At 44.0% G+C, this 23,067-nt stretch overlaps 1 protein-coding gene across 1 annotated transcript in view; it reads right to left on the bottom strand.

The window, feature by feature from the left end:
• Nucleotides 1–5,402: 5,402 nt before the first annotated feature.
• ARMC9 (armadillo repeat containing 9) overlaps nucleotides 5,403–23,067 on the bottom strand; it is a 65,262-nt gene continuing 47,597 nt past the window's right edge. The window contains 5 exon segments of the mRNA XM_082766737.1: nucleotides 5,403–9,697; nucleotides 13,056–13,109; nucleotides 13,111–13,228; nucleotides 17,538–17,670; nucleotides 21,120–21,244. Of these exon segments, the coding sequence (XP_082622863.1) occupies nucleotides 9,611–9,697; nucleotides 13,056–13,109; nucleotides 13,111–13,228; nucleotides 17,538–17,670; nucleotides 21,120–21,244 (517 nt within the window). The 3' untranslated portion in view covers nucleotides 5,403–9,610.

Raw genomic sequence — 23,067 nt, 5'->3', positions numbered from 1 at the left:
GCCAAGCTGCCCCTTCACCTGCACACCTTGTGAAATCCTGCCTTTGAGGAGCCGCTGGAAAAGCAGTCTGCAGAACAGGTTTGGAGATGGGCTGCAGGCTCGTGGCTGCGGGCAGCACCGCTCCAGTCCCGCTCCCACACGGGGACTTGTCCCTCTTGTGTCCCTGTGTGAGGTGCCGGAGCCCAGGGGAGCCCATGTGTGGTATCCTGCTCTGGTGTACCCCAAGAAGGGCCCTTACACCCCTAAAACTGTGGCTTTGGGGCTGTCACAGCAGGGTGCGCACACCCTGAGGGACCCAGTGAAAGAGGAGCTCCTCTCTGTGGGTGACACCACAGGGAAGCAAAATATCCGCAGCAGCAAGCCCCAGAGAACCTCTATGCACAGTGTTTCCTGTCTCTGCTTCCTTCCTGTCTGTTTTGCTGGGGATTTTCTTTCCAGTTTGCCAAAATACTCAAACTACCTGAAAAATCGGTCACACACTGGTGCACAGGAGAGGCAGAGGTGTGTGCGTGGGGCCCGTGCGTTATCGCAGCCCTTGGCACAGCCCAAACCAAGGGGTCACTGCTCATGCACCTGCAGTGCATGAATGGAGCCTGCAGGGCCACGTCATACCCTGCTGTGGGCTAGGGAGGAGGCTGGAGAAAGGAGAAAACCCTACAAACTTGGCTGTGAACACCGCAAAGGGCAGAAAGCCAGGCTTGGAGGGGAATCCCCGGTCAGCTGGCACGAGCGCTCCCCAGCAGGGGCTTGGGTACGGCTCCGAGGTGCCCCCTTGCTCCTGGGCACCTGTCTTAGGACGGGAAAATAGAAAGATGCTGCCCAGAAGTCAGGCTGGTTTTTTTTTGTTTTTTTTTTTTTTTCCCTTCAACGAACAAGGTGAGAAAGGAAAAATCTAGAAACCTGCACGGGAGGAATTTGGGGAGGAATTTGTTATCTGAGGGCCCGAGGTGTGCATGGCAGCCGCCCTCGCCTCGGGGTGCCTGCCAGGTTTCGGTAGCAGCGAGTTCCTCTTCAGCTCCTAAAGCCAAGGGAAGGCTTTGGCAACCTGTACTTAACCTGGCAAAGGTCACCCAGAAGCCAGGCTCCTGGCCGTGAGGTCAAGCTGCCAGTGCACAGAGCCCACTGCCAGCCCCCTGTGCATCGCAGGAGCCCCAGGGCCAAGCAGAGAGCAGGATCACAAGTCTTGCAAATTCACTCTCACCCTAATAAGATGTGGGAGCTCTCCCTGCCAGCTTCCTCCCCAAACCACAGGAGCAGGGGAGATGACCCATCACCATCCTGACAAACAAAAACAGTTTTTAGGTTCGCAAATAAAAGCTTTATGCTGTGCTGGGAAAAGAATATAAGCACAAGCTGCTAATGATTATATGAACGATTTAAGTTCCCAGCTGCAGCCTCCTAAGCACCACGGCGCAGTGCTCCCTGCTGCCCTGCACCCTGCCCATGCTCACCCTGAGCTCTGCTCGCCCTGCTGTGATAACACCTGCAGCAACGCCGAGGGATCACAAGTCGCCCACACCAATGACAGCCACGAACCTAATAAATAATAATTAAAGAATAAGGATTAAATAATAAGGATTAAAGCAGGGCTGTCTGTAAAGCTCCCGCCCTCCATCCTTGCAGCATTGGGCCAAGGACCACACTCAGCCCCAGCTGCCTGCAATCCAGCAAGATTCAGCCCCGCATCTCCACCTCCAGGGATCTTCAAGCCTTGGGCAGGTGCAAAACGGTCTCAGGAAGGGGTTAAAATAAGGAGATGCTTCCAAGCTGCTTGGTTTGCACCAGAGCCAACTGCCCTGCACCCAGTCACAGCCCTATTTCTCAACCCCTCTGTGATGTTCGAGAAGGCCTGGAAGTGGGTGTGGTGGTAGTTTCTATTCCCTGCTCTTACCTGGTGGCTGTGAACCACCTCCAGCGGGATTTCGCAATGCTTCAGGCCCTCCTGCACCAGGACATCACGTTGCCTTCTCCCTGAAGGGCCTAACTGCATGCAACTCCTCGCTGCATGTACGCTTAAAGGTGTGCAAGGCAAACTGCTACCACCAGACTCAAGTTGCTCTAAAATAATTCATGCAGAACAATTCATTATGTATCAAAATGGCATTAGGTAATACAACAGGTTGAAAGCTGCTCTCACGCAGACATGGTGCTACACGAGCAAACCAGAGCCTGGAGCTTCTCTGCTTTCCCCTTCTGCCTCAGAGCACCAGTCCGCACAGAAAGCTGGGACCAGCAGCAGCGTGTTTGGGGCCAAGGCAGCAGAAACTTCTCTTGGTTGAAGTGGTGCAAAGGGAGCTTCACCTCTCAGCACCGTTTTGCTCCCTTCAATCCAGCCCAGCACACAGTAAAAAGACAGACAGCAGGCACTGGGGGAAAACCTTCCCCAGAGTCCCCACAGCTGGAAGCACAAAACCCCTCCATGCCCGTGTCCTGCACTGCCTGATGTCAGGGTAAGCATCCCTCCTGCCTAAACGGGGTTTGGATATGTCTGGTGTACACTCCTTCCGAGGAAGCCCGTGACCAAAACCTCTCACTGCATTCAGGGCACACGTCCACAGATCCCCCTCACACGGTTAAAGAAAACCCCAATTGCTACTCCCCATAATGACCCTGTGCTGAGTAACGGGGTGCCAGCCTCACAGCAGCCTCTGCTGCCGGCCGTCCCGTTCCTCCGGTGCACAGCTGGAGCCCAGCGCAGACCTGCACCCATACACTTGTGGCCATAACACCTCCCCCGTCATCTCCAGGGAGCCTAAGCAAGGACACATTTCCCCAGGGGCCGATTTTCCAGCCAGGACAGGGCATTCCTGGTACAAACCACACTCGCAGCCCCGAGGAAGGTCACTGAAAGAAACACGTGGGCAGCGCCGTAACCACGCCGAGCAGCAGTGCCAGGCTGAGTCACGTAAGATAAGGCAGCCTGTGACCTACTGCTTTGCCCAGCACAACTTGGGGGGTTATTATAAAGACAAAATCTGGTCCCAAGTCCTCCAGCACCTCACAGTCCCAGCCCTGCTGTCCAGGAATGGACGGAGAGGCGTCTAATGAAGCACCGAGGTCTCACCCCTGGCTGCACGAATGTAATGCACGACGATAACACTTCAGTGACTGACTCGCCCTAAACTGTTCTCATTAGTAAATGGTTTTGCATAAAGAACTGGCGTCACAAGTCAGAAGGTAAAGGTAATGAGAGATTTTAATCAGCCCCAGCACCGAAGGAAGGAGATTCCTGCATAACTCCAGCTGGAGGTGGAAAAGCTCTCCTCTGCTGGCGGGACCAGGCCTGCGCTGCCGTGGGATGAGCACCTCTCAAAGCCTCCCTCACCTCCGTAACACGAGCACGAGCCAGCCCTGCAGCGTAATTCCCATCACAGGAAAAAATACAGAAAAAATAACACAAACCAAACCAAAAAGCTAGAGAGAGGGAAGGAAGCAGAGACAGGAAACTACACGGATGCTCTCCAGAAAGGCCACTGAAGCAGGATGGAGGGCCAGATTTTTGTGCAGGCACTGGGGTGTGAGAGATGATTTTTTTCTGAAAAACCCACATTTTTAGGCACCTGGATAAAAACAACCAGCTTTCCGTGAAGATTCAAGCCCTCTCCCTGCTTTCAGCGAGGAGAGTGCAGGTGGAAAATCAGCTGTCTCCTCACAACCGCTTGGGGGAAGCTGAACTCAGCTGAAATATGGGATGCATTCATTCACAGACAGCAAATAATGAACATAATGAATTTTACAGCATGGATATCTTTTTTTTTTTTTCACAGTGGATTCCACAGACACAAGTGTATTCTCACCAGAAATGTGTAAGATCACCTGGGCTGGTTATGGTTAAAAGCCTGGGTCTCTGCCCTACGCGAGTAGGGCCTGGGGGCCAGGATACCCAGCAGGGACTCACCCTGAAATTGGTTCTTATTGCTGCCATTTCAGAGTGATTTGGGACATGACATGCAGTATTGGCTTCTGCTTTAGGAGCTCGAAGTGCGGTTTCAGAGGACCTTGGAAGCTGCAGGAGGATTTGTGGAGCCTGGCAGCCGCTCAGGCCTCGCTGCAGCACTCAGCACGGCTGTGGGAAAACCTGCATCCATACCAGCAGCACCTTCAGTCACAAGGCCTGGAGAGAAATTGAAAGAGTTTCATGGGAAATCACGACAGGCCACGATCTGCCACGTTAACAAAAACAAACAAGTTGTCTGCTTGGGGTAAGCAGTTGGAGAAAATGGTAGAAATGTCAGCAAGGCGTGCTGCTTGACAAAGAGCTCGTTTGGCGCGGACGGCCCCGCTCCTTGCTACCAACACGAACCACGGTCCCAAAGGCAGTGCATGAACAGACACAAACAATAAACGGATTTGTTCTCGGGAAGCATTCAACCTCTGCCAGCAGTCAGCCGGATCCAGACAAGGGCTACGGCCGTCAGAGCGGCACATGGCAGCCCGAAGGAGGAACTATCACTTGGCACGGAGCTGCTATTTCCAGCACTCACATCCCATCCGCCTCTTAGCCCGGCTTTTTCGCTCTTCAGAGAAAGAGGACTACGTGCCTGTAATGAAATCTCCAGCTACAAAGGCCAGGATTTCTCCTTGGGATCAGCAGGGGGAAATGTCCTTGCCTGCTAAAAATCCCTTCGTAGGTAGGGCTGAGTTTTGGCTGGCCGCAGCAGTCATAGCTGTCAGCTCCAGCCTTAAAGCACCTCAAGCACCTGCAGGATGAAGGCTGTTGGTTGTGGTATCCACTCTTCCTTATTGCCCTGTTTGCTCTTTTACTTGGATTTAGCTCCCAGTGCTATGCAAAGGAAAACAAATAAAATGAAGTGATAGTTTAATGTCTTGTAAAAAGAAAAGAGTGAGAGGTAGTGGATGCCATCTTTTTAATTACAGGTCATTCATACCCAGAGCAAAGTAAGTGACACTCCCGAAAACTATGGACCTAAAATCATATGAGATCAGCATTTCCCATATTTGAAGAAGATAAGCACAAGGCAAACATTTAAGGTTGTCACTGGACTTTCTGACAATTTGCATGAAGCTTTCTCACTTTCATTTCCACAAATCAATATCATAGCTCCTCGGAAACTTGGACTATGCGAAAGGACAGCCGAGAGAACTGAAAAGGGCACGTTCCCGAAAATTATTAGATGTCCCAGGGTGTGCCACTTGGCCTGTCGTTTGGAGAACATTGGATCCTCAAGGAGTGGAAGTTTAGCTCATGGTCCTGGAGTTGAACACAACACCCTTCCTCTGCAGGGCAGAATGCAGCCAGGAGCTGGAAAGAAACCTGCTTTGAAACACCAGATACCAACCACTGACCAGGCGCCAGGTAGAAGGATTACTGGTCTGATAACACAGCCTGCCCTGGGCTCTGCACCCAGAAGTTCCTTTAAAATCTGCTGGCAGCAGATTCCCACACAACCTGGCTGGAAGAGCTGAGTCTCATCTGCTTTGTTTGCCCCAGAACATCTTGTTTCTCACCTGTCACTGCATTCTCAAGAGTCCCCCTCCTTTTTTGATTTATATGAATAGCAGAGGTCAGGAAAGTGCAGAAGGCCACACGGCTTAGTCACAGAGGTGTTTTAATACTCAATTCCCACCAAGGTCAGCGGAGACCTGTAAAACTGTATCTCTAACCTCTTGGTTAGCCAAGCCCATGCACCACCTTGCACATGGCATAACCAGGTGTGTCCAAACCTTGCAGGGCTTGGCTCAAACACCCCACGATTAGATCGGCTCGCTGAGCAAGGTGCACCTCCCTGCTCCCTGCCACTTCCTCTGCTGGGGAATGATTTGTCCCCAAATTGAACCAGACTGCAGCCACGTGTGAGGATGGTGTACGCTGCCAGAAGTTCTGGCTCAAAGATGAACTCCAGGTCCCGGAACGAAGGGGCTGGGGGAAATACCTGGGGCGAAGGTAGCTTGCTTGCCTTCTTCCTGCTACTGCTCCAACATGTGCATGAAGGCAACACAGTGCTTTTCATCCCTGTGCTGTAACCCCTGATGTTTTTTTTAGAGACCAGTGAACTTTATTTAAAGCAAATATCTCAAAAATCAAACCAAACAACCCTTTTCCCTCCCCAACACAGGAATATTTTGTCTCCAGAGAACTTCCTTGCTTGTCTCCCCCCACGCTTATAGTCCCTCTAAGGAATAACAGCTCTGACACCCAAAAAGTGTCAGTGGTGGCATCCCACATGCCTGGGCTCTCCTCATGAGAGAGCAAAAACGATGTGTGGCACACACCTGCTTTGCAACACTTCTGGGCAAACAATGCTGACAGCAGAGGCAGGCCAGGCTGAACCAAAGGGAGATGCATTTCCAATTCAGGTAGAGACAAAACAGCTGAGACAGAATTTGTCGATAATAGAACAGCACAAGGCAAGCAAACACACAGCCTGAAAGTGCATGAAACCCTAGGGAAACCTATCACAGAAAGAAAAACTCACATGTGCCTTCAGAAGCATTTCTACTTGGTCAGCACCAGATGATTTTAAAGCAACTGTACGGAATGAGCCTGACATGCAAGTTTAAATAGACATAGGCAGTTCATGCTTGGACAACGCTCAGAGAAACACAGTTTGATTTTTGGGTGGTCCTGTGTGGGGCCAGCAGTTGGACTTGATGATCCATGCGGATCCTTTCCAACTCAGGATACTTTGAGTTGTGCCCCATTAACACTGAATGTAGAGGTTATACACAAGAAGCACATCAGCATCACGTAGCACTTTGGTCACACAAACAGCTGAAGGGGACTTTTTGTGTGTTACGTGCAGTTACTGCATCTGCTTATCGGAAATAAAATTAATCAGTTTAGGTACAATCACCTCCCTCTCATTCAGGAGGCAGCTTCCACTGTTCCTGTTACAAATTTACCAGGATGGTGTTGTATCTAGCAGCAGCCTCTGCGTGACAGATACAAGAAGTACCTAACAACTTTTAAGAGCAAGGTGCAGAATTTGCTATATGCATGTTACTGACTTTTTATCCAGGGACCTCTCAACCCCAAATAGTGGTGCCCCACTAACAAAGGCAGAATGAGCATTTAACATTAGCTTCAAAACCTCCTGACTGGCATTGCAGGGGCTTTTTGTGAGCAACACAGAGAAACAGAGAACACGTTACTTTGTCAGCCTCACAAGCTACTGCTCAGCTGCTACTTTATTTCAAAGCATGTATACAGTTTCTCTCTCAAGTACTTGGAAAATGAAGTTTCTCAAACATCAATATAAAAATACTCTCACAGTTTTCAAACTCTGTACTCACTCCAAAACATCTAAGACTTGAACATGAAAAAACATACACGTAGAGTTCTGCCTTGCAGTGGGCCTGCATAAGAAACACACAAGGACATACACTTCAGTTTGTTCCTTTCAGTTTTCCTCATCTGTTGGTTGTATTTTGCTTTTCACTTATCTTGATCTGGTGGAGGGCAGCTACTTTTGGCTGAGTTACAGAGTGATAGTTTTAACCTCACCTAACAGTAAACCCAGGGAGTTGTTTTTTTTTTTTTTTTTTTTTTTTTTTTTTTTTAATAGTTTGCACTCAACTCTTTTCAAAGGCTGTTCTGCATTTCAGAGAATCAGGTCTGCTCAAACATGAAACTCAACACCGCTGTAAAATAAATAAAATTCAACTGCTGGGGCACTCTGTGTATCCACATATGCAAATGAACTTGCTTAGCACTTCAGTGTTAACAACCTGCCCATTGATATTACCAGCTGGAAAAAAGATAGCTTTTCAGAGGGAAAAGAAAAACTGCCTGCCATGCAAAACTATTAGGTGAGTTCTTATGGCTGCGTCCTATTGCTGCCCTTCTGTAAATCAAAGGACATTTTTTTTTCATTAACTATGTTTAACAGCATTGAGAGCAGGTGGGCGCACAAATCAGGAATTTTCTGTGATTTCACAAAGCACAAATCAGAGGTTTTCTGTGATTCATCTATCACTGTAATCTACAGGAAAAAAGACTATCAGGTGTCTCTAATTACTCTATGTCCTACGCAGCTGGGGCATTAAAGCAAAACCCATACCCTGCCTGCTTTGTGTTAGTCTGTGCAGTTACTGAGCAGAAAGTTTCACGTGAATACGACCAGATTTTCAACTGTCTTGTCCTTCAAAACATCTTAATTCCAATTTGAAGTCTATTAGCCAAAGGGGTTAGAGGAACTTGCCTGTTGGATCCCTTTCCACAAAAACCTGATGCAGCATCACTGGTCTTGGGTCTCATGGCAACTACACCGAGTGAGGAAATGCCTTGCCTATTCAGTTGCCATCACATACCGAGAGGCACAAACAACTCAAGGTCTCATCGGCACAAGCATAAAGCTTTCTTCTGTTCCTACGGAAATGTTTGGTGGCTTTACAACTCTTTACTCAAGCGGGAGGCAGCTGTCACTGTTGGAGTTGCTTGACTTTTTATTTTTAGGCTGGGTTCCTCTTGTTTGTTTCTCAAGGTGGAACTCCAAAACAAAAGCTTTGGCTTCTCCCTTTTACACCTGCTAAAGCATTTGCTTTTGAAGTCCATTTACAATGTTTTCTGCTTCAGTGGCAGCCAAGCTCCAAGGTAAACTGCTTTTCTGTTAAAGTTTTTGCTGTTGTCCTAAGAGCTGTGTCATACAAAGGGATGTGCAGGCTTCATAATTTACTGGCAGAACTAACTGCTGGGTTTTGATTTAGCGAAGGGCTTCCTGATTACCCTTACCTATTCAGCTCTTTGTGTTCACTGAAGACCAGCATAAATTCCATAAAGACATAACCAATCACTGTTCAGAAGTGAAGAATTTAAAATGTGACAAAGACCAAAGGTCATTGTCCACAGCCACACACGCACAGAACACTGTTTCTAATCTGTTCACATCTCATGGTTTCTCCTATGAATGAAGAAAGTTCTTAATTCCAGTGGAAAATTAATTATTCATTCTACAAATGTTAAGAAACAACATTAAGGGGAAAAAAATGAATGAATAGGAATAATTGCTGTAGATAAACCTGCTGACCAGATCCTCAGAGATAAGCATGGCTGGATGGTGCTTTAGGCACTGGCAGAGTTTTTCAACTGCCTCAGGACAATCAGAAGTTGACAAAATACTTTCTCTTCAGTCTCTGGTGGTCAAACAGAGATCTCACTCCACATAGAACTGCTCCAGGCAGTGAGGCTCTACACAGATAGCGTACACTTTCCTTCCTTGTGCAGATGCAGATCCTTTGAACACAGATATTCCCTAACTCATTCACAACAGCATAATTTAAATAAAGCAAGTTACAGACTTGTTCAGCAAGCAATATGTAAACAAGACAGTTGCTTGGCCAGACTCCTGTGCTGAGCCCTACAGACCACCTCCAAAGGCCATTTACTCTGACACAAAAAGCAGAGAGCAAGAGACTTCTGGAGGTAGCAATGTCACTTTAGAATAAACTATCAGAGACAGTGGGACTATATCCATCTACCGTATCAGTTGTGGGCACCTGCTGAGACCTTGAATTGTAACAAGGCCTTTGTCTTAGCCAGCTTTCGAGAGGACTACAGATGGATCCCATCAGATAATCCCTGAATCACCATGCAGGGCACACGCCGTGCAATGTTAATAACCTCTTCTCGGTAGGTCGCCAGTAAAGCTCATTACAGGAAGCTGCTTCTGCCCTTCAGTAAAGTGACAGGTGATTCTTGAGGAAAGGAACTGTTCTCACTTCCTGGAGGACTGAGCGCCTGCAGGGAGAAAAAAAAAAAAAGAAAAGAAAAAAAAACTCTGTCAGTTGAAAGCAGCATTTATCACTAGGCAGGAGTTGCCTGAGGGAACACTTGTTTGATCCATACAGTGACACAACCAGCACAAAGAACACACACAAAGGCACCTTAACCACTGGTGCTGCAACTTCAAAATGCAGAATGTGCTTACAGGAGCCAGCTGTCCGGGGTCACTGAAAGAACTTCTGGAGTTGCAGGAAGCCACAGGGGCAGGTCACAGTCCTGATAAAATCCTTCTTCATTCTTTTGGTACAGATTTTTCTGTCAGTCTAGTTTCACTGTGCCCTAGAGTGAACCAACGTGGGATGCTGCACACGTACCTTTAGCGTGTCCATAAAGAGGTGCTTGGAACAGATGCAGAGTAATGCATGAAGACTAAATCATTCTTTCCCATCCACATGGAGCACATAAAGCAGAGCTGAAAAAGTTTAGATTTGGAGGTCCTCTTTGTCTTCTAGCCACTGTGTCACCCCTATACCAGCTAGGAAGGGGATTCAGCAGAAAGCTCCAACGTGGTTGGTTTTATTTTGAGGAGCTCAGTTTTGCTGTAAGGTACAGCTTTAACACTCCACTAACAGTGGGCTACATCTCAGGCAGCAATCTGGCCCCAGGCCTGTAGCTGCACTAAGTACCTGTGCTTCCTCTGCATTCCTCAGGCATTCCACACACTCTACACTCCGAGAACAGCAGTCCAGCTAGTTCAGCTAGGTTTGCGTCAAAGCAACTTATTTCCAGTAAGTACACCTACAATAAATTTTAAAAACAAGCTAAAACCTGTCTCTAAAATAAGCCATCACATCAATAAGTGCAATCAGAAACTAATCTTTTTCTCACCATTTGTCCAGAGCTATATAAACTTTTATTTCTCCAGAAATACAAAGGAATCCACGAGGTAAAGACAATCCTCCAGAAGTCTCTTTTAATATGTAAAAAAACAACATACCTATGCAGTAGGCAAATGGAAGGCAGCAACTGCTGAGATCTACTAATTGCTTAGATCTGTCCATCTGACACCACTTCCAACTCATCTACAAAAGTCAACTGGGAAATTAAAGGAAGAGCAGCACAGAGCTTTATCAAGGGCTCACCTGCTTCAGATGCTTCCCTGTACCTTTAAGCAGAAGCTTAAAGGGAATTAAATTTGGAAACACAGAGTTTGGACTTGGGTGCTTAAAGCCTTTCTAAAGTCCTTTAAAAATCAGGTCCTTAACACCAGCCTCTCAATTTTCCAAACCATAAATACTTGTGTGAAAGCCACCTGCAAGATGCAGAGTAACTAATAGGTGCCTTATGACAGCAGACAACAATACAGAATAAAATAGGGTGGATGGCAGCTTGTTTGCAAAACAAATTTCTTTGCTATTTTTTGGCAGGAAGATAGGAGTTTAGCGTTCTTTTGCTGCCTTCAAGTCTGTCTCGTGAAACCTATGGACAGATAGAAAACAAGTTGCCTGAAACCCCAATGAAAAACTCTGAAGAAAAGCTAAACGGACACAAAATGAGATGCAATGTTCTCAGTGCATGATGCCCACAAGTATGCTGTAAGACAAATCCTATCTAACAAAAGTTAAAAATTAAGAGAGCCCAAGAGTCTGGCCTTACAAGTTACATACACTGAATCAATAAAGAAACACAAACAACACAGAACTCTGATTAAACTCTCCTTTAACTCAACTTCAAAATAAGCTAGATTGTGCACTGTGCCACTGGAAAAGGAACTTAATTCACATCCCTACAAAAGCAACCATACATGTGTCACATCTTTCACAGGGCACAGACACCCAGGAGCGTAGAGTTCTGCTGGAGAAACTAGAACATGTGGACAAGTTTGTGTGCACACATATACTCTCTCCTTTTTAATGGACTAGTGCTTTTGGAAATGAAGCTAAACAGGTAACAGGGACAGACTCTTGGCTGTTAGCATCACATTCAGCCAGGGCAGAATGGAACTCCCCTCACAGGAAATGTAAAGCATTGATGACAGAGGTGAAACACAGGGCATACGCAGTGAAAGTAACACTAAAGCAGCTGGCAGTTATTACCTAAGCATGGGATCACTCGAGCAAATAATCGCTAGGTCAAAATCTCACTTAGTTACCAGGGACATCCTCTTTCATTGCCTCACCTGTACTCCCTGAATGAAACCACGCAATCTCCTCACATATACGACCACACGAAATGACAATAAGTAAGCAATATAGAAGGTTCAAGAAGCTCCTTCCTGCTCTGTTGCTGATTTACTGTATTATTTCAGCTCCCTACAATTAGTTTTCCTTATCTGTAATTAAAAGTTAATGATAAGCACCTATCTCAAATTCCATGGGCAGGTTTAAAAAGTGCTATTAGTTTCCTGGTGTGTTTTTTTTTTTTTTTAAATGGTTCAAGGTAACAGTTACAGCTAAAGAGTCATGCTGACGTTACGTTGTGATAATCATCACTAAACTTTTACGATACAATTGGAATATGAACCTATACCACGTTGCTATTTCCATTTTTATTGCTGCTGGTGCCAGGGATATACCTGAATGCGGCTAGTCCAGCCCCAGGAGTATATTTGAATCCAGCTAGTCCTTTCTGCACCCCGGAGAAAAAACTTATTCACACCCTCCACATCTCCATACGTGTTTACTGTTGTGTAAGCAACTGAGACCAACATTTCTATTTTAGTGGGCTCACGCTGGCAGGCCTAGAGCATGCTTCCACCTCTTCCCTCCAACCTCAGGTCCCTGCCTTCCTCTCCTCTGAGCCCACTGCAACCTAGCACTGCTTACGCTTCTGCAGGCAACAACACATCCATCTGGTTCTCAAATCCAAGTTTCCAGCAGAATGCTGACTGCCACAAGCAGCACACCATGCCTGGCAGCCTTCTTGCTAGGCTGCCCTAGCCCATCTCCTGAACCGTCAGACATCTGGTCTACATTCAGTGCAGCGCAGACACACCCAGGAATCCAAATTGAAGAACGTTAGACAAGCTATACAGTGGAGTGAACAAGTGTCTAAAGAAAAGGAGACAGTCTAATGACATCCAGAGAATGTCTAATCTGAGACTAGAAGCTTCCCCCCATACTTCTGAGCCACTTTTCTCCACCCAGAGACAGGAAAAAGCACATCTCCAACTGTTCACATGACAGTCTGGAAATAGGAGCAGAGTTCAGCGGGATATAATTCCATGGTTGTGCATCCTGCAGATGACAAGTACAATGTCATATACTCCTGGCACATTCGTAGAGTACGACTTCATTCCTGGAGAGCTCCTGCAGAGCTCCCTCCTTTCCCATCCCAAGCGCTGACAAGGAGAAGGGTGATGTTTTCCACTTACTCTGTCTGCTCCTTGTGGATGATCCTGAGGAGCTCGGCCGGCTCGTTTGCTGGGGACCAGACTGAGAAAACTGCGGGGCAATGGTCGGGAGCTTTCCCTTTCTGGGGCTGGCACTCTGCACTTCAGGAGTGCGAGGGATCTTGGGTTTGCTGGTAAAGGCTGAGAAAAACTCGCTGTGGGAGGACATGGAAAGGGTTAGTAACACACAGAGAAAAACATACGCACAGAAAATCTGCAACCAAGTGAAACCTGGCCTGCTGTCACCACACCAGAATGCCCCAAATTCAGGGTGACTACAAACGGAGAGGAACGTGGCACCACAGGTACTATCCTGGGGTATGTACTCACTGCACAGCCTCCCTAAACTGGCTCTGTGGACCTGTCTATCCTACTCAAACCTGATTATTTGGACAACAGGATTGAACAGGTCCAGGTAAGCCCCTTGCAAATAAATAATAGATGTTTGGCTTGTGTTGTATAGCTTGTTTTCTATTGTCTTCATCATATGCAGACTCATTCTGAGGTACAAAAAGCATATATGAAAGCTACAGCACAGGAATACATCCTTCTAGGGCACTAACTATTACATACAGGTCATAATATTGGCAGACACAGGCATCCTCCCTGGCTCCCAGCTGTGACAAGATTCGTAGATCTCCCAAAAGGTCTTTGTCAAAAGAGCAAAAAGCTCTGATGGCATCTATAAAATAAATTCCCTATGCACACGGGTTCCTTGTTCGTGCTGAGAACACAAACCAGCTGCTGTTATTTCATAGTCTGCACATGCTGCAAGAATACAATTATTTAAAATGTAGTCCCTAACTGTGTGAGGACACACTGTCCTTCCCTACCCCTAGCATCAATATATTCTGATACACAAAAAGTGAAGGCTACCAGGAAATAGTAAGCCTTAAATAATTTTGAATCTATATTCATGTTGGCTCTAGTGAGTCAATTTTCTCTTAAAAGGAGAAAAGATTAAACTGAAATAACAGCTACATGAAGAAACACATCATATTAAAGGGAAGTGAAAGCAGAGCCAAAGCAAGAGAATCATAAAGGTGCCATCGAAAGGAAAGTGATTAAAATTTTATTTGGAAAGTCCCCGTGTTATTAGCTCCATCAAAAGAACCCTTTGTGACCATCAGAAAGGGTGATTAGGAGGATTCTCAAGACATTTAATCCCTCCTGCTCTCCTGGGAATGCTGCTGAGTCAGTGATTAGCCATTCCCCTGCTTCACCTTGCAGGGAGATCTGTCAGCAAACGTTTCTTTTATATTTTAAGTGGCATTAATTGTCTGCATTTTGCATTTGTATATGTTAACTATTAAGGGCAGAGACACTCTAACTCCTTTCCTCAGAGCCACCTCTGCAGCCCTTTACCTATCACTGAGCATGACAAGCATTAAACTTGTAGCCTTTCAAAAGGGAAGGTGGCAGATGGCAGCAAAACCAGCAAATCCAAGCCAAAAAAAAAGTAAGATTGGCTAGATTCACCCCAAGCCGTGGATCCCAGATGTATTTAAATGTCTCTCTCCATAAAATAGTTTCATTGTTATTGCTTGTTTGTCGTTTTATTCGCTCAGATTCAAGAGTTGGGTTTTCAATACACTTGTGCCAGTCATGTTAACCTCGTGTGGATTACGATACGCTGACACAGATGAAAAAGCAAGACCCAACAGCCTCACAGAAGTATTTGAGCCATAAATTAGTTTTTTTGTTATTTGGCACTAGATTAAAAAAGTTGCATCTGTATTCCTAAGCACTAAAAAGCATTTTTATAGCCATGAACAATCTCAGTTTCACCAGAGTAACCTAGGCAGCTCTACACACCTGGGAGACAAAGCACCGTAATGCAGTCAGTCACTGGACTTGATGAAAGAGAAAGAATATATAACAGTCACGTACGATGGCTCACATATTTACAAACTCTCTGGGAAAGGATTATATGAAATAAATTGGTAGCAAACACCGTAAAGTTCAAAGAAAAAATCTGCTGGTGTTCTGTCAGGATGTGTAGGATGTGTCCATGTATGCAGGTGTCCCAAAATGACTTTCTCCTACAACAATGAAAGGAGACCAACAGAAAAGAGGTAATCCTCAAAATACCATAAAAATCCTTCTATCTGGCTTCCTTTAGGACTTGGGCAGATTAAGAAAGAAGCAGCAAAATCTAGTGTGGAAAAATGTTCTATAGTATTTAGTAAAAAAGTCATTTGTGACAATGTGTGGTAATTCGAGAGCAAATGTTCTAACAAAAAATAAATCAGAGAAATCTACGTTTGCATTGACAAGAAATAAAAGTGATTACTTGGAAAAAAATAAGATAGTTATTAAAAAGTGCACAACAGACTGACACGGAGATCTGAATAACCAACCAAGACATGTGAGAAGACTCGACATTCAAATACGAGTTATGGACTGCTTTTTCCAAGACAAACACACTTGGACTTCTGACCAGTTTTACCTGATTATAACAAAGGTGAGACTATTAGAAACCAAAGAAGGCCCCTACAGAGTTTAATCTCTTTACTGTGACAATGCTGGTCATAGTCACAATAAAACATAGGGAATTCTTCAAGCAAGCCTCAATCGTAAACTCAAGTCTATTAGGCACAAGTTTATGCTTGATTAACTACAAGGCATATAACAGATCTATATATGATCAAAACGCTGCATCACCACAAGTCAACCTTCCTTTTCTCATACATACCTTTTCTAGGAACGTCTTGGTATTTGCCTAGTAGGAAGGGAGGCAGCTCTTGTGGTAGACATATGACCAAAGCAGTGATTTATTCACTCTGTTTTGCAAACACATTAAAATACACTTCCAGGGAGGAAAAAATGAAAGAAGAATAAAAAGGCAGGGCCTAGTCGTTGCAACATGAGCACATGAACAAAAGACCCCTGACACAGAAAACTCTGTGTTCTGCTTGGACTATGAGTGGTTACATTCCCATATCCGTAACTCGAGGCTGCTTTGTAAATAGAGATTATCGCTTGCATGGTAAGGAAGCATACACGTACAATGCACAGATACGATCTGCTTCTGCAATACTGCATCCTTAATTTCAGTTAGGGATCCACCTATTAGTGATATTTATATAACCTTGTATTCAGAAAGAGCAAAGATTACTAGGGACATACCTTTTAAACAATGGATTATAACTGTAGAGAAGCAAAGCTTCACACTAAGGTAGGGGACAAGATACTGCCTATTTATGATCTCTTGCAAGCAAATGCCTGAATAGTAACCTCGCTACATCAGCCAGCGCACAAAGCAAGCAAAATTTTGCCATCAAATTCTGTTTGTATTTGCAGTATGTGCTTAGATACTGTTATGTTAACACGGAAGTAAAACCAATAATGCAGGAACAGGGTTATGACTACTACGCACTTCAATTACTTGCCAGTGCTAATTTGTTAACAGCATGTAATTTCTCAGACGTCACCATTGGAAGAGCAAAATTGGAAAAAAAAATATTTACAAAGGCATCTGTAGGCCAGAAAGAAACAAAGCTCTAAGCAGAGAATCTAGCTTTCAGAAGTGCTAGAGCTTTAACTGACACAAGTAACTGAACATTACTGAAAAAAAATCAGACCCATAGAGAGTCTGTAAAACCTCTCCTTTAACACATCTCCACCCATTCTGTGTTTTACTCTTGGAATGTATTTGCTTTTAACATTTCTCTACACTCACTGTTTAAAACTTGGCCCAATCAAACTACCTTTAGGAAAAAGCTGTTAACGTCTGAAGGACACATGTGGGTCCTGAAAAGCTTTGGTAAATCTCGGTCCAATTCCTAATGAATTACTAGTTCTCACCCAGTATATAACATCACAGTCCTCCATATGAGGAGCTTCACAGAGGACTCAATGCATGAACAGGAGAGTAAGATCTTTCTTCTTCTTTTGACAGATTTTCTTTTTTTTTTTTTTCCAAGATAAAATTGAAACCCATTTTGTGAGAACTTGTAATACTTTAGTTCTTTCTTATACCCACCTAGCAAATCAATCATCAGGGATTCTGGTCAGCTGTGTTAGCAACATAGCATGTTTAAACACACAAATCCACTTAAATGCTTAATTTCTCTTTTGCATGTTAATTCCTGCCCTGTTCCCATTGCTGTCCGTCTTTCTTTACTGTTTAAATGATTTTTCATGGGGTACAGTACAGTCATCTACGGAAGCAATCAGGAAGTTTTACTTGCAGGAGACCGGGTTGTGCATACATGTGACGTTCATTAATAACGTCTTGCTTGAGGTTTCTCCTATTCTGGACCAGATGCTTAGAAATTGAACAGCTGCCGCTGGCACTACTAAGGGTATTTTGTTTGGCAAGCACCACCACAGCTGTCTCAGACCAGACTACATCATACATCAAATGACTTCACAGATTGTCTTTACAGCACCATGGAATTAGCTGGTAAGTCCCCTCAGACTCCTCTTGCACTCTTAGATACTCATCTGAATAAATCATACCTATGAGATTGCCCATTTACTTTGTCCTGGGTGAAGTCAGTGGATCGAGAAGACAAGATATTGTCACCACCTGGGATGCTTCGGTCCGTTCTATGGCCTGACGAGAATACTTTGGACGACTTCGTCTCAATTGCTATTTAAAAAGGAAACACAATTCAGTGAGAAGTTGGCTCTTTACAATTCACTAGAAATACAATCAAGTCACGGCTCCTGCTGTATGAAAGAAAGGTTGAGACAAAAGCAGGCTACTGAGTTACTGTGGCAGAGTTTATAGCTCGTCAGCTGAGCCAAGGTAACTGCATGTGTGCATCCTCCTAGCCCTTTGCAATTGCAAGGTAAATCATGCTTGGATCATTTTCAAAGCAGCTATACTCTGCATTCATCAGTTAAAATATATCAGTTATTAGCTGATACCTCATTAAAGCCACAGGAATGCAACCTCTTGCAGTTGTCTGTCCACATCTGTAGTGACAGGCAGACATTGCAGACAAAAAGCTGTTTTAAACACCTCCGTCAGAACTGAGGTCTGTTATATTTGCTCACTAAACCTCACATTTTGCCTTGTGCTGACACAAAAGGGAAGAACAGGCAGTTTGCTGAGGATCACAGGGCTACCGAGATGTGCAAGTCCAGTAAGAGCCTAGGGAAAATTCCCAGCTCCATTCCTCCGCATTCCTCCCATGCCTGGGACAGGCTGCCCTCCTGTTTTTATTTGCTCTCACTTGCTGAGTGGGATACCAACCAGGCCGCTTCCAGACAACTACCTGGCTGCCCAGTTAATGTTCTCTCTGATATTCACTGGATATGTAAATAAGGTGACCAAGGTTCATCTTTAGTATGCAAGCCTATTCATAGGAGACAAAGTCATAATAATAATCTCTTTACCAAATTGATAAAAAGTGAGGACGGTCCCAGACAGAATCAGAAAAAAAAAAAAAAAGAAAAAAAAAGAACATGACTCAAGAACAGATGAGTAGATCCAGGTGCAGAGAACATTGAGAACTACTTTCATTTTTAGAAAACAGAAGAGGATAAAAGTTTCTTGAAGCTAAGCTTTGCTTGAGACATGACATTGATGATGCTGACTGTTCACGTGAAGCTTTTATTCTTTTCCTCTCCCCCCCCATCTATTATTATTCATTTCATAACTTGATTGCATGCAACTCTGAAACCCAAAATATTCATGTGATGTGGGAAAATACATGCTGAAGTGAGCAGGTTTCTGGTGCTGCACGATGACTGTCAGACCGAGATCTGAATTCAACACACTATATATTCCATTTCACAGCAATGACATTTGCCTGGGCATGATGGGAGCCCCTAGAAGCAGTACAACTATTTTTACATTTTTCTTATGCAGTGATTCCTGTTTTATCTTAGAAGGCACTAGAAGAAAAAGGGCACAGAAGCTTTGTATAGTAAGATTTTTTTTTTCTAATTATGGTTTCAAGGGCTTGTTTTGTACTGTTTTGAATCCAATGTTTTGAATTCAATCTAAGATTTACAAAAAACACTGCCTTTTGGAAAACAGGCAATGTCCAAAGATCCAGTCCAGTTACAATGAAATGATTTGCCATGGGATCCAGCAATGCAGTCTCTTCTCCTCTTCATTTCTAAATCTCAAAAGGTAAGATAGTTAAGCATGTATTTCACTGGCTACTTGCAAAAACTGAAAACAAACCTCTGGCAATCCTTCTTCGAGTAACTCCGTGTTGTTTTATAGCCTCAGTTAGTGCTAAGAATTATCTCTGTCACACATAAAAATAATTAGTCTTCTTATATGCATAATGAATATAAACTTGCAATATGCTGTATATTCTGACTTCCAATTTTTTCCATGAGAAGAGACGGTATAATCTAGTTCTCTAACTAATATCCATCTGTAAGCAGTTTTGACCGAAAATAGCTAGCAAACTTTTTAGTGGGTAAAATTAAAGTTCTGAAAATATGAATATATTAAATTGGCAGAATTTTCTTCAGCACTAAGGCATTAAATCAACAATCTCCACCAAAATGATGAATTACTTCAGTGACTTGCTCAGATTCCCGCTTTAAGCCTCCCCACAAACCTCTCCAAGCAAGCCATCAGACAGCATCAGTGGCACAGGAAAGGTGACAGAGGTGAGTGAACATAAAATATTATCAAAACGTGGTTCAGAAGGCATGCTGGGCTCCTGGTGCCTGCATAATACCTTGGAAATTACATCCAAAGGTAGGTTTTATCTACAGTACATTTTAAAACAGGAAATAGCATCACATTGGGTACCTACTTTGCTTAATTTCCTTTACAAAGCACGAATATGCACAATCCCTTTTTAAAAATTATTATTCTATACAGAAAAACTGTCGAGTCAGCATGCTTTCATTAGCTCACAGCCTCTGTTCTGAGCTGCTGCCTCTGACCAGCTAATTAATCTCTGTGTGGAACAGAATTAGCTCTACTCGGCATGCTGCTGTGTCAAGCAAGGCTTGAGGACAGCAGCTCTCTGTTCATGCACAACAGCAAGGACCCGAGTGCCCATCTCAAACAGGAGCTTCAGCTGTTTCTCTCATACGCCTTTTATTCAGCACGTTGTATTTATCAGCTCTAGGCATTATGCAAGCAGATTCCTGCCTGCAAGATCTCGGTTACTTTTCTCAGAATCCTTTTCATTTCCTCTAGGAAATTTAAAAAACAAGAAGAAAAAGAAAAAAGCCTGCTATTCCTTTGCTGCTTCAAAGCATATTTTTCAACAAAGTAATGGCAGGTTTTTGCCTGAACTTATTAGTAATTCTGTACCGGATATGCTTCAAGATCCTTTATCTAAGACTGCAGAACATTTTGCTTTAAAACCCTGGTTGGAAATGTTAATGAATCCCTGCAAGCAGGTTGAAACTCACATCAGAAGTTCCATGAGCCTGTGGATATTGGAAGATGAGGAAAAGTATTTCAGAAGCCTATAACCTTTTAAACTCCAACACATGCTTCTGAACTCTCGGGTCCAGCTGAGTCTGCATTAATTTCTGTTTAAGTTGCAAGGACGGAATCGTTAGCAGCATCACCCACAATGCAGCTACACACACAGGGCTCCCCATCCTCCACAACCCTTTATGGTTTGAATGCAGCTGCAAAACGAAGCAGAGAGCTGCAGCTGCCTTCAACTTTAATACAGAGGACCAGCCAATCGAGCCTGCAGGTGCCAGCAGACAGTAATTCATTTAGATCTGAACAAGGGTATATTTGATCAAGTAAGTAGCTTGGCCAGTTGGGAAGTGCACTGTATCTGGGCTGCAGCTCTCTCCCTAGGCAGAGGATATCACGGAGTGAAAGAAAATATACTTTGCTTGTCGGAAGCCCTGGGAATGATCCTTGGCCCTACCACAGGAAGGGAGATGGAGCAAGGCTGGTGTGGCTGTCAGTATCTACTGACCACACATCACCTCCTGCAGCCATTTATCCAGCTGGAGCCAAATGCATGCCCAAGGTCATGCAGACTGCCCCAGGGTCTACAAACAGAGACCCAGTTCCAAGGCTACATTTAAAAAATAATAATAATACTAATCAAGCAATGAGCAATAACACCATTTACGGAATATCCTTACACGACGAGGAAATGCAGAGGTCAGAAATGCTGGACCTGCTCCCACCACAAACAGGAGGACAATCACTCGGCAGAGACTGCAGTTTCTCATGCCTATCATGACAAGAGACGGCATCGTTTTCTGGCCTGGAGGAGAAAGGAGAATGTAGGGTGATGAATACTTGCAGTCTAAAAAGTTACAGGAAAGCAAATTCTGATTTCTTCTCATTGCCTGTAATAACATGGAAGAAATTAAAACACCTATTTTTTCACTTTGCAAACTAGTGCCAATGTCATAATTTAACTGCACCACTGCAGCTCCCCCAACCCAGCTGATGTTATACATATTCAGAATTAACATTTTTTCCTACAGCAATAAAGAGCCAAGGAAAGGAAACCGTAACTCCTTGCAGTCTGAAGACTCAAAATACCAGTAGGACGCTTAAAGAAAAGAATATAGTAGCAGGCCTGAAAGGTCTCCAATTCTCAGCTTTTTCAAGGATTTAGGGTTTGCTCCTGAGTATTACAAGGATTTTGCTTTATAGAGAGCAACATGCAACACTGGCTTAAAGTAGATAAGAAGTAGAACTGCTGATTTCCCAAGCGAGGTGGATCAATGAGAAACTTAAGCAGCTGAAGGACAGAACAGGGACAAGATTGCTCAGTAATAAGCAACAAAATGCAGCAGAAGCAAGACGGGTGTGAAACGTGTGTGAAAAGAAGTTGGCAGACGCAGCAAGTTTCCCTGCCCAATATCAGGTTAAGGTAATTAGGCTATATTTCTAGTGAGAAAGGATGCATTCCAAGGAGGCAGTTAATGATTTCACAGCTAAGTCAGTTTCTAAGGAAACAGCGAGCAGAATATTGAGTAGCTCAGTCCCTCTTGAGTGATCTCAGCAGTGAGTCTTTAAAGAGGAGGGAAGGGAAAGGAAAAAAGCAGCTTTCCAATGTTTCCTGGCTTCCCCATACAACAGGAGCTTGTCCATACAGGGATCCCATGACAATCCATCTGAAGTAACCAGAGATTTGTCTGTACTGGAAAGTCGTAGAAAAATGAGCATGGAATATCTGCTTCATGTGCAGTAGCTATTCTGCATTAATTTTCTGTGTGAATACTCCTATTCAGCACTGGAAGCACCCCCCTCCCCTTTCTGAGGTATGAACTAACAACTCAAAGAGACACATTATAGTATCTCCATCAACTGCTTCCTTTTTCACCTTGTTTGAGAAATGGAATGCGTTACATCAGGTCTCGCAGAAGAACTTCAAACGGGTTACATTCAATTCTGAATGCAAGCATTTACATGTGTTTTTATGCAGTTTAACCTTGGCTGAATCAAAAACTTCAGATGAACTGTCCTGGGTTGTTCCTAGGTAAACAAGCTGTACAGGAGAGTAAGAAGTCTGACATTTTTCATACCATTTCATTTGATGCAAACATGAGACACTTAAATAATTTAAAAATTTGAAAGCAATATCTGAACTGGATGTATTTCATATTAAGGCAGCTATGATTTGGTTACTTTTATTGCCCTCCTCTTCCTAAGAAAGTAATTTCCTCATTTTACTAAATGAATTCTTACTAAAATTAGAAAGACATAAAGCCTCCAAAGCTTATTCTTTTCTGTTGCAAAAGCTACCTCAAGCACGTTACTATTTACTGCAGTTTTCTTGCACAAATAAATTATATACAAAATGTAAACTTCTAATTCACAGTGGTATCTCATGCTTCCTACATGCAAGCACCAAATACTCTTATAATTTCCACCACTTGGCAAAACTGGAGGGAAATAATTTCCACATATTCTTCACCATGCTAGACTTTTGCTGATGACATTTCTCCTCTCTAGTTTACACAATAAGGCGATCTGTAAAGAAGGCTTCACCCACCACTTTTCTCAGACCCAAAGCTACTAGAACCACTATGTAGAGAAAGATCTTTTTTTTTTTTTTTTTTTTTTTTTAAATCA

Source organism: Aythya marila (assembly GCF_965140915.1).
Source record: "Aythya marila genome assembly, chromosome: 9".
Lineage (NCBI taxonomy): Eukaryota > Metazoa > Chordata > Aves > Anseriformes > Anatidae > Aythya > Aythya marila.
The sequence above is the reverse complement of the archived record's forward strand: the minus strand, read 5'-3'. Positions and strand labels throughout refer to the sequence as shown.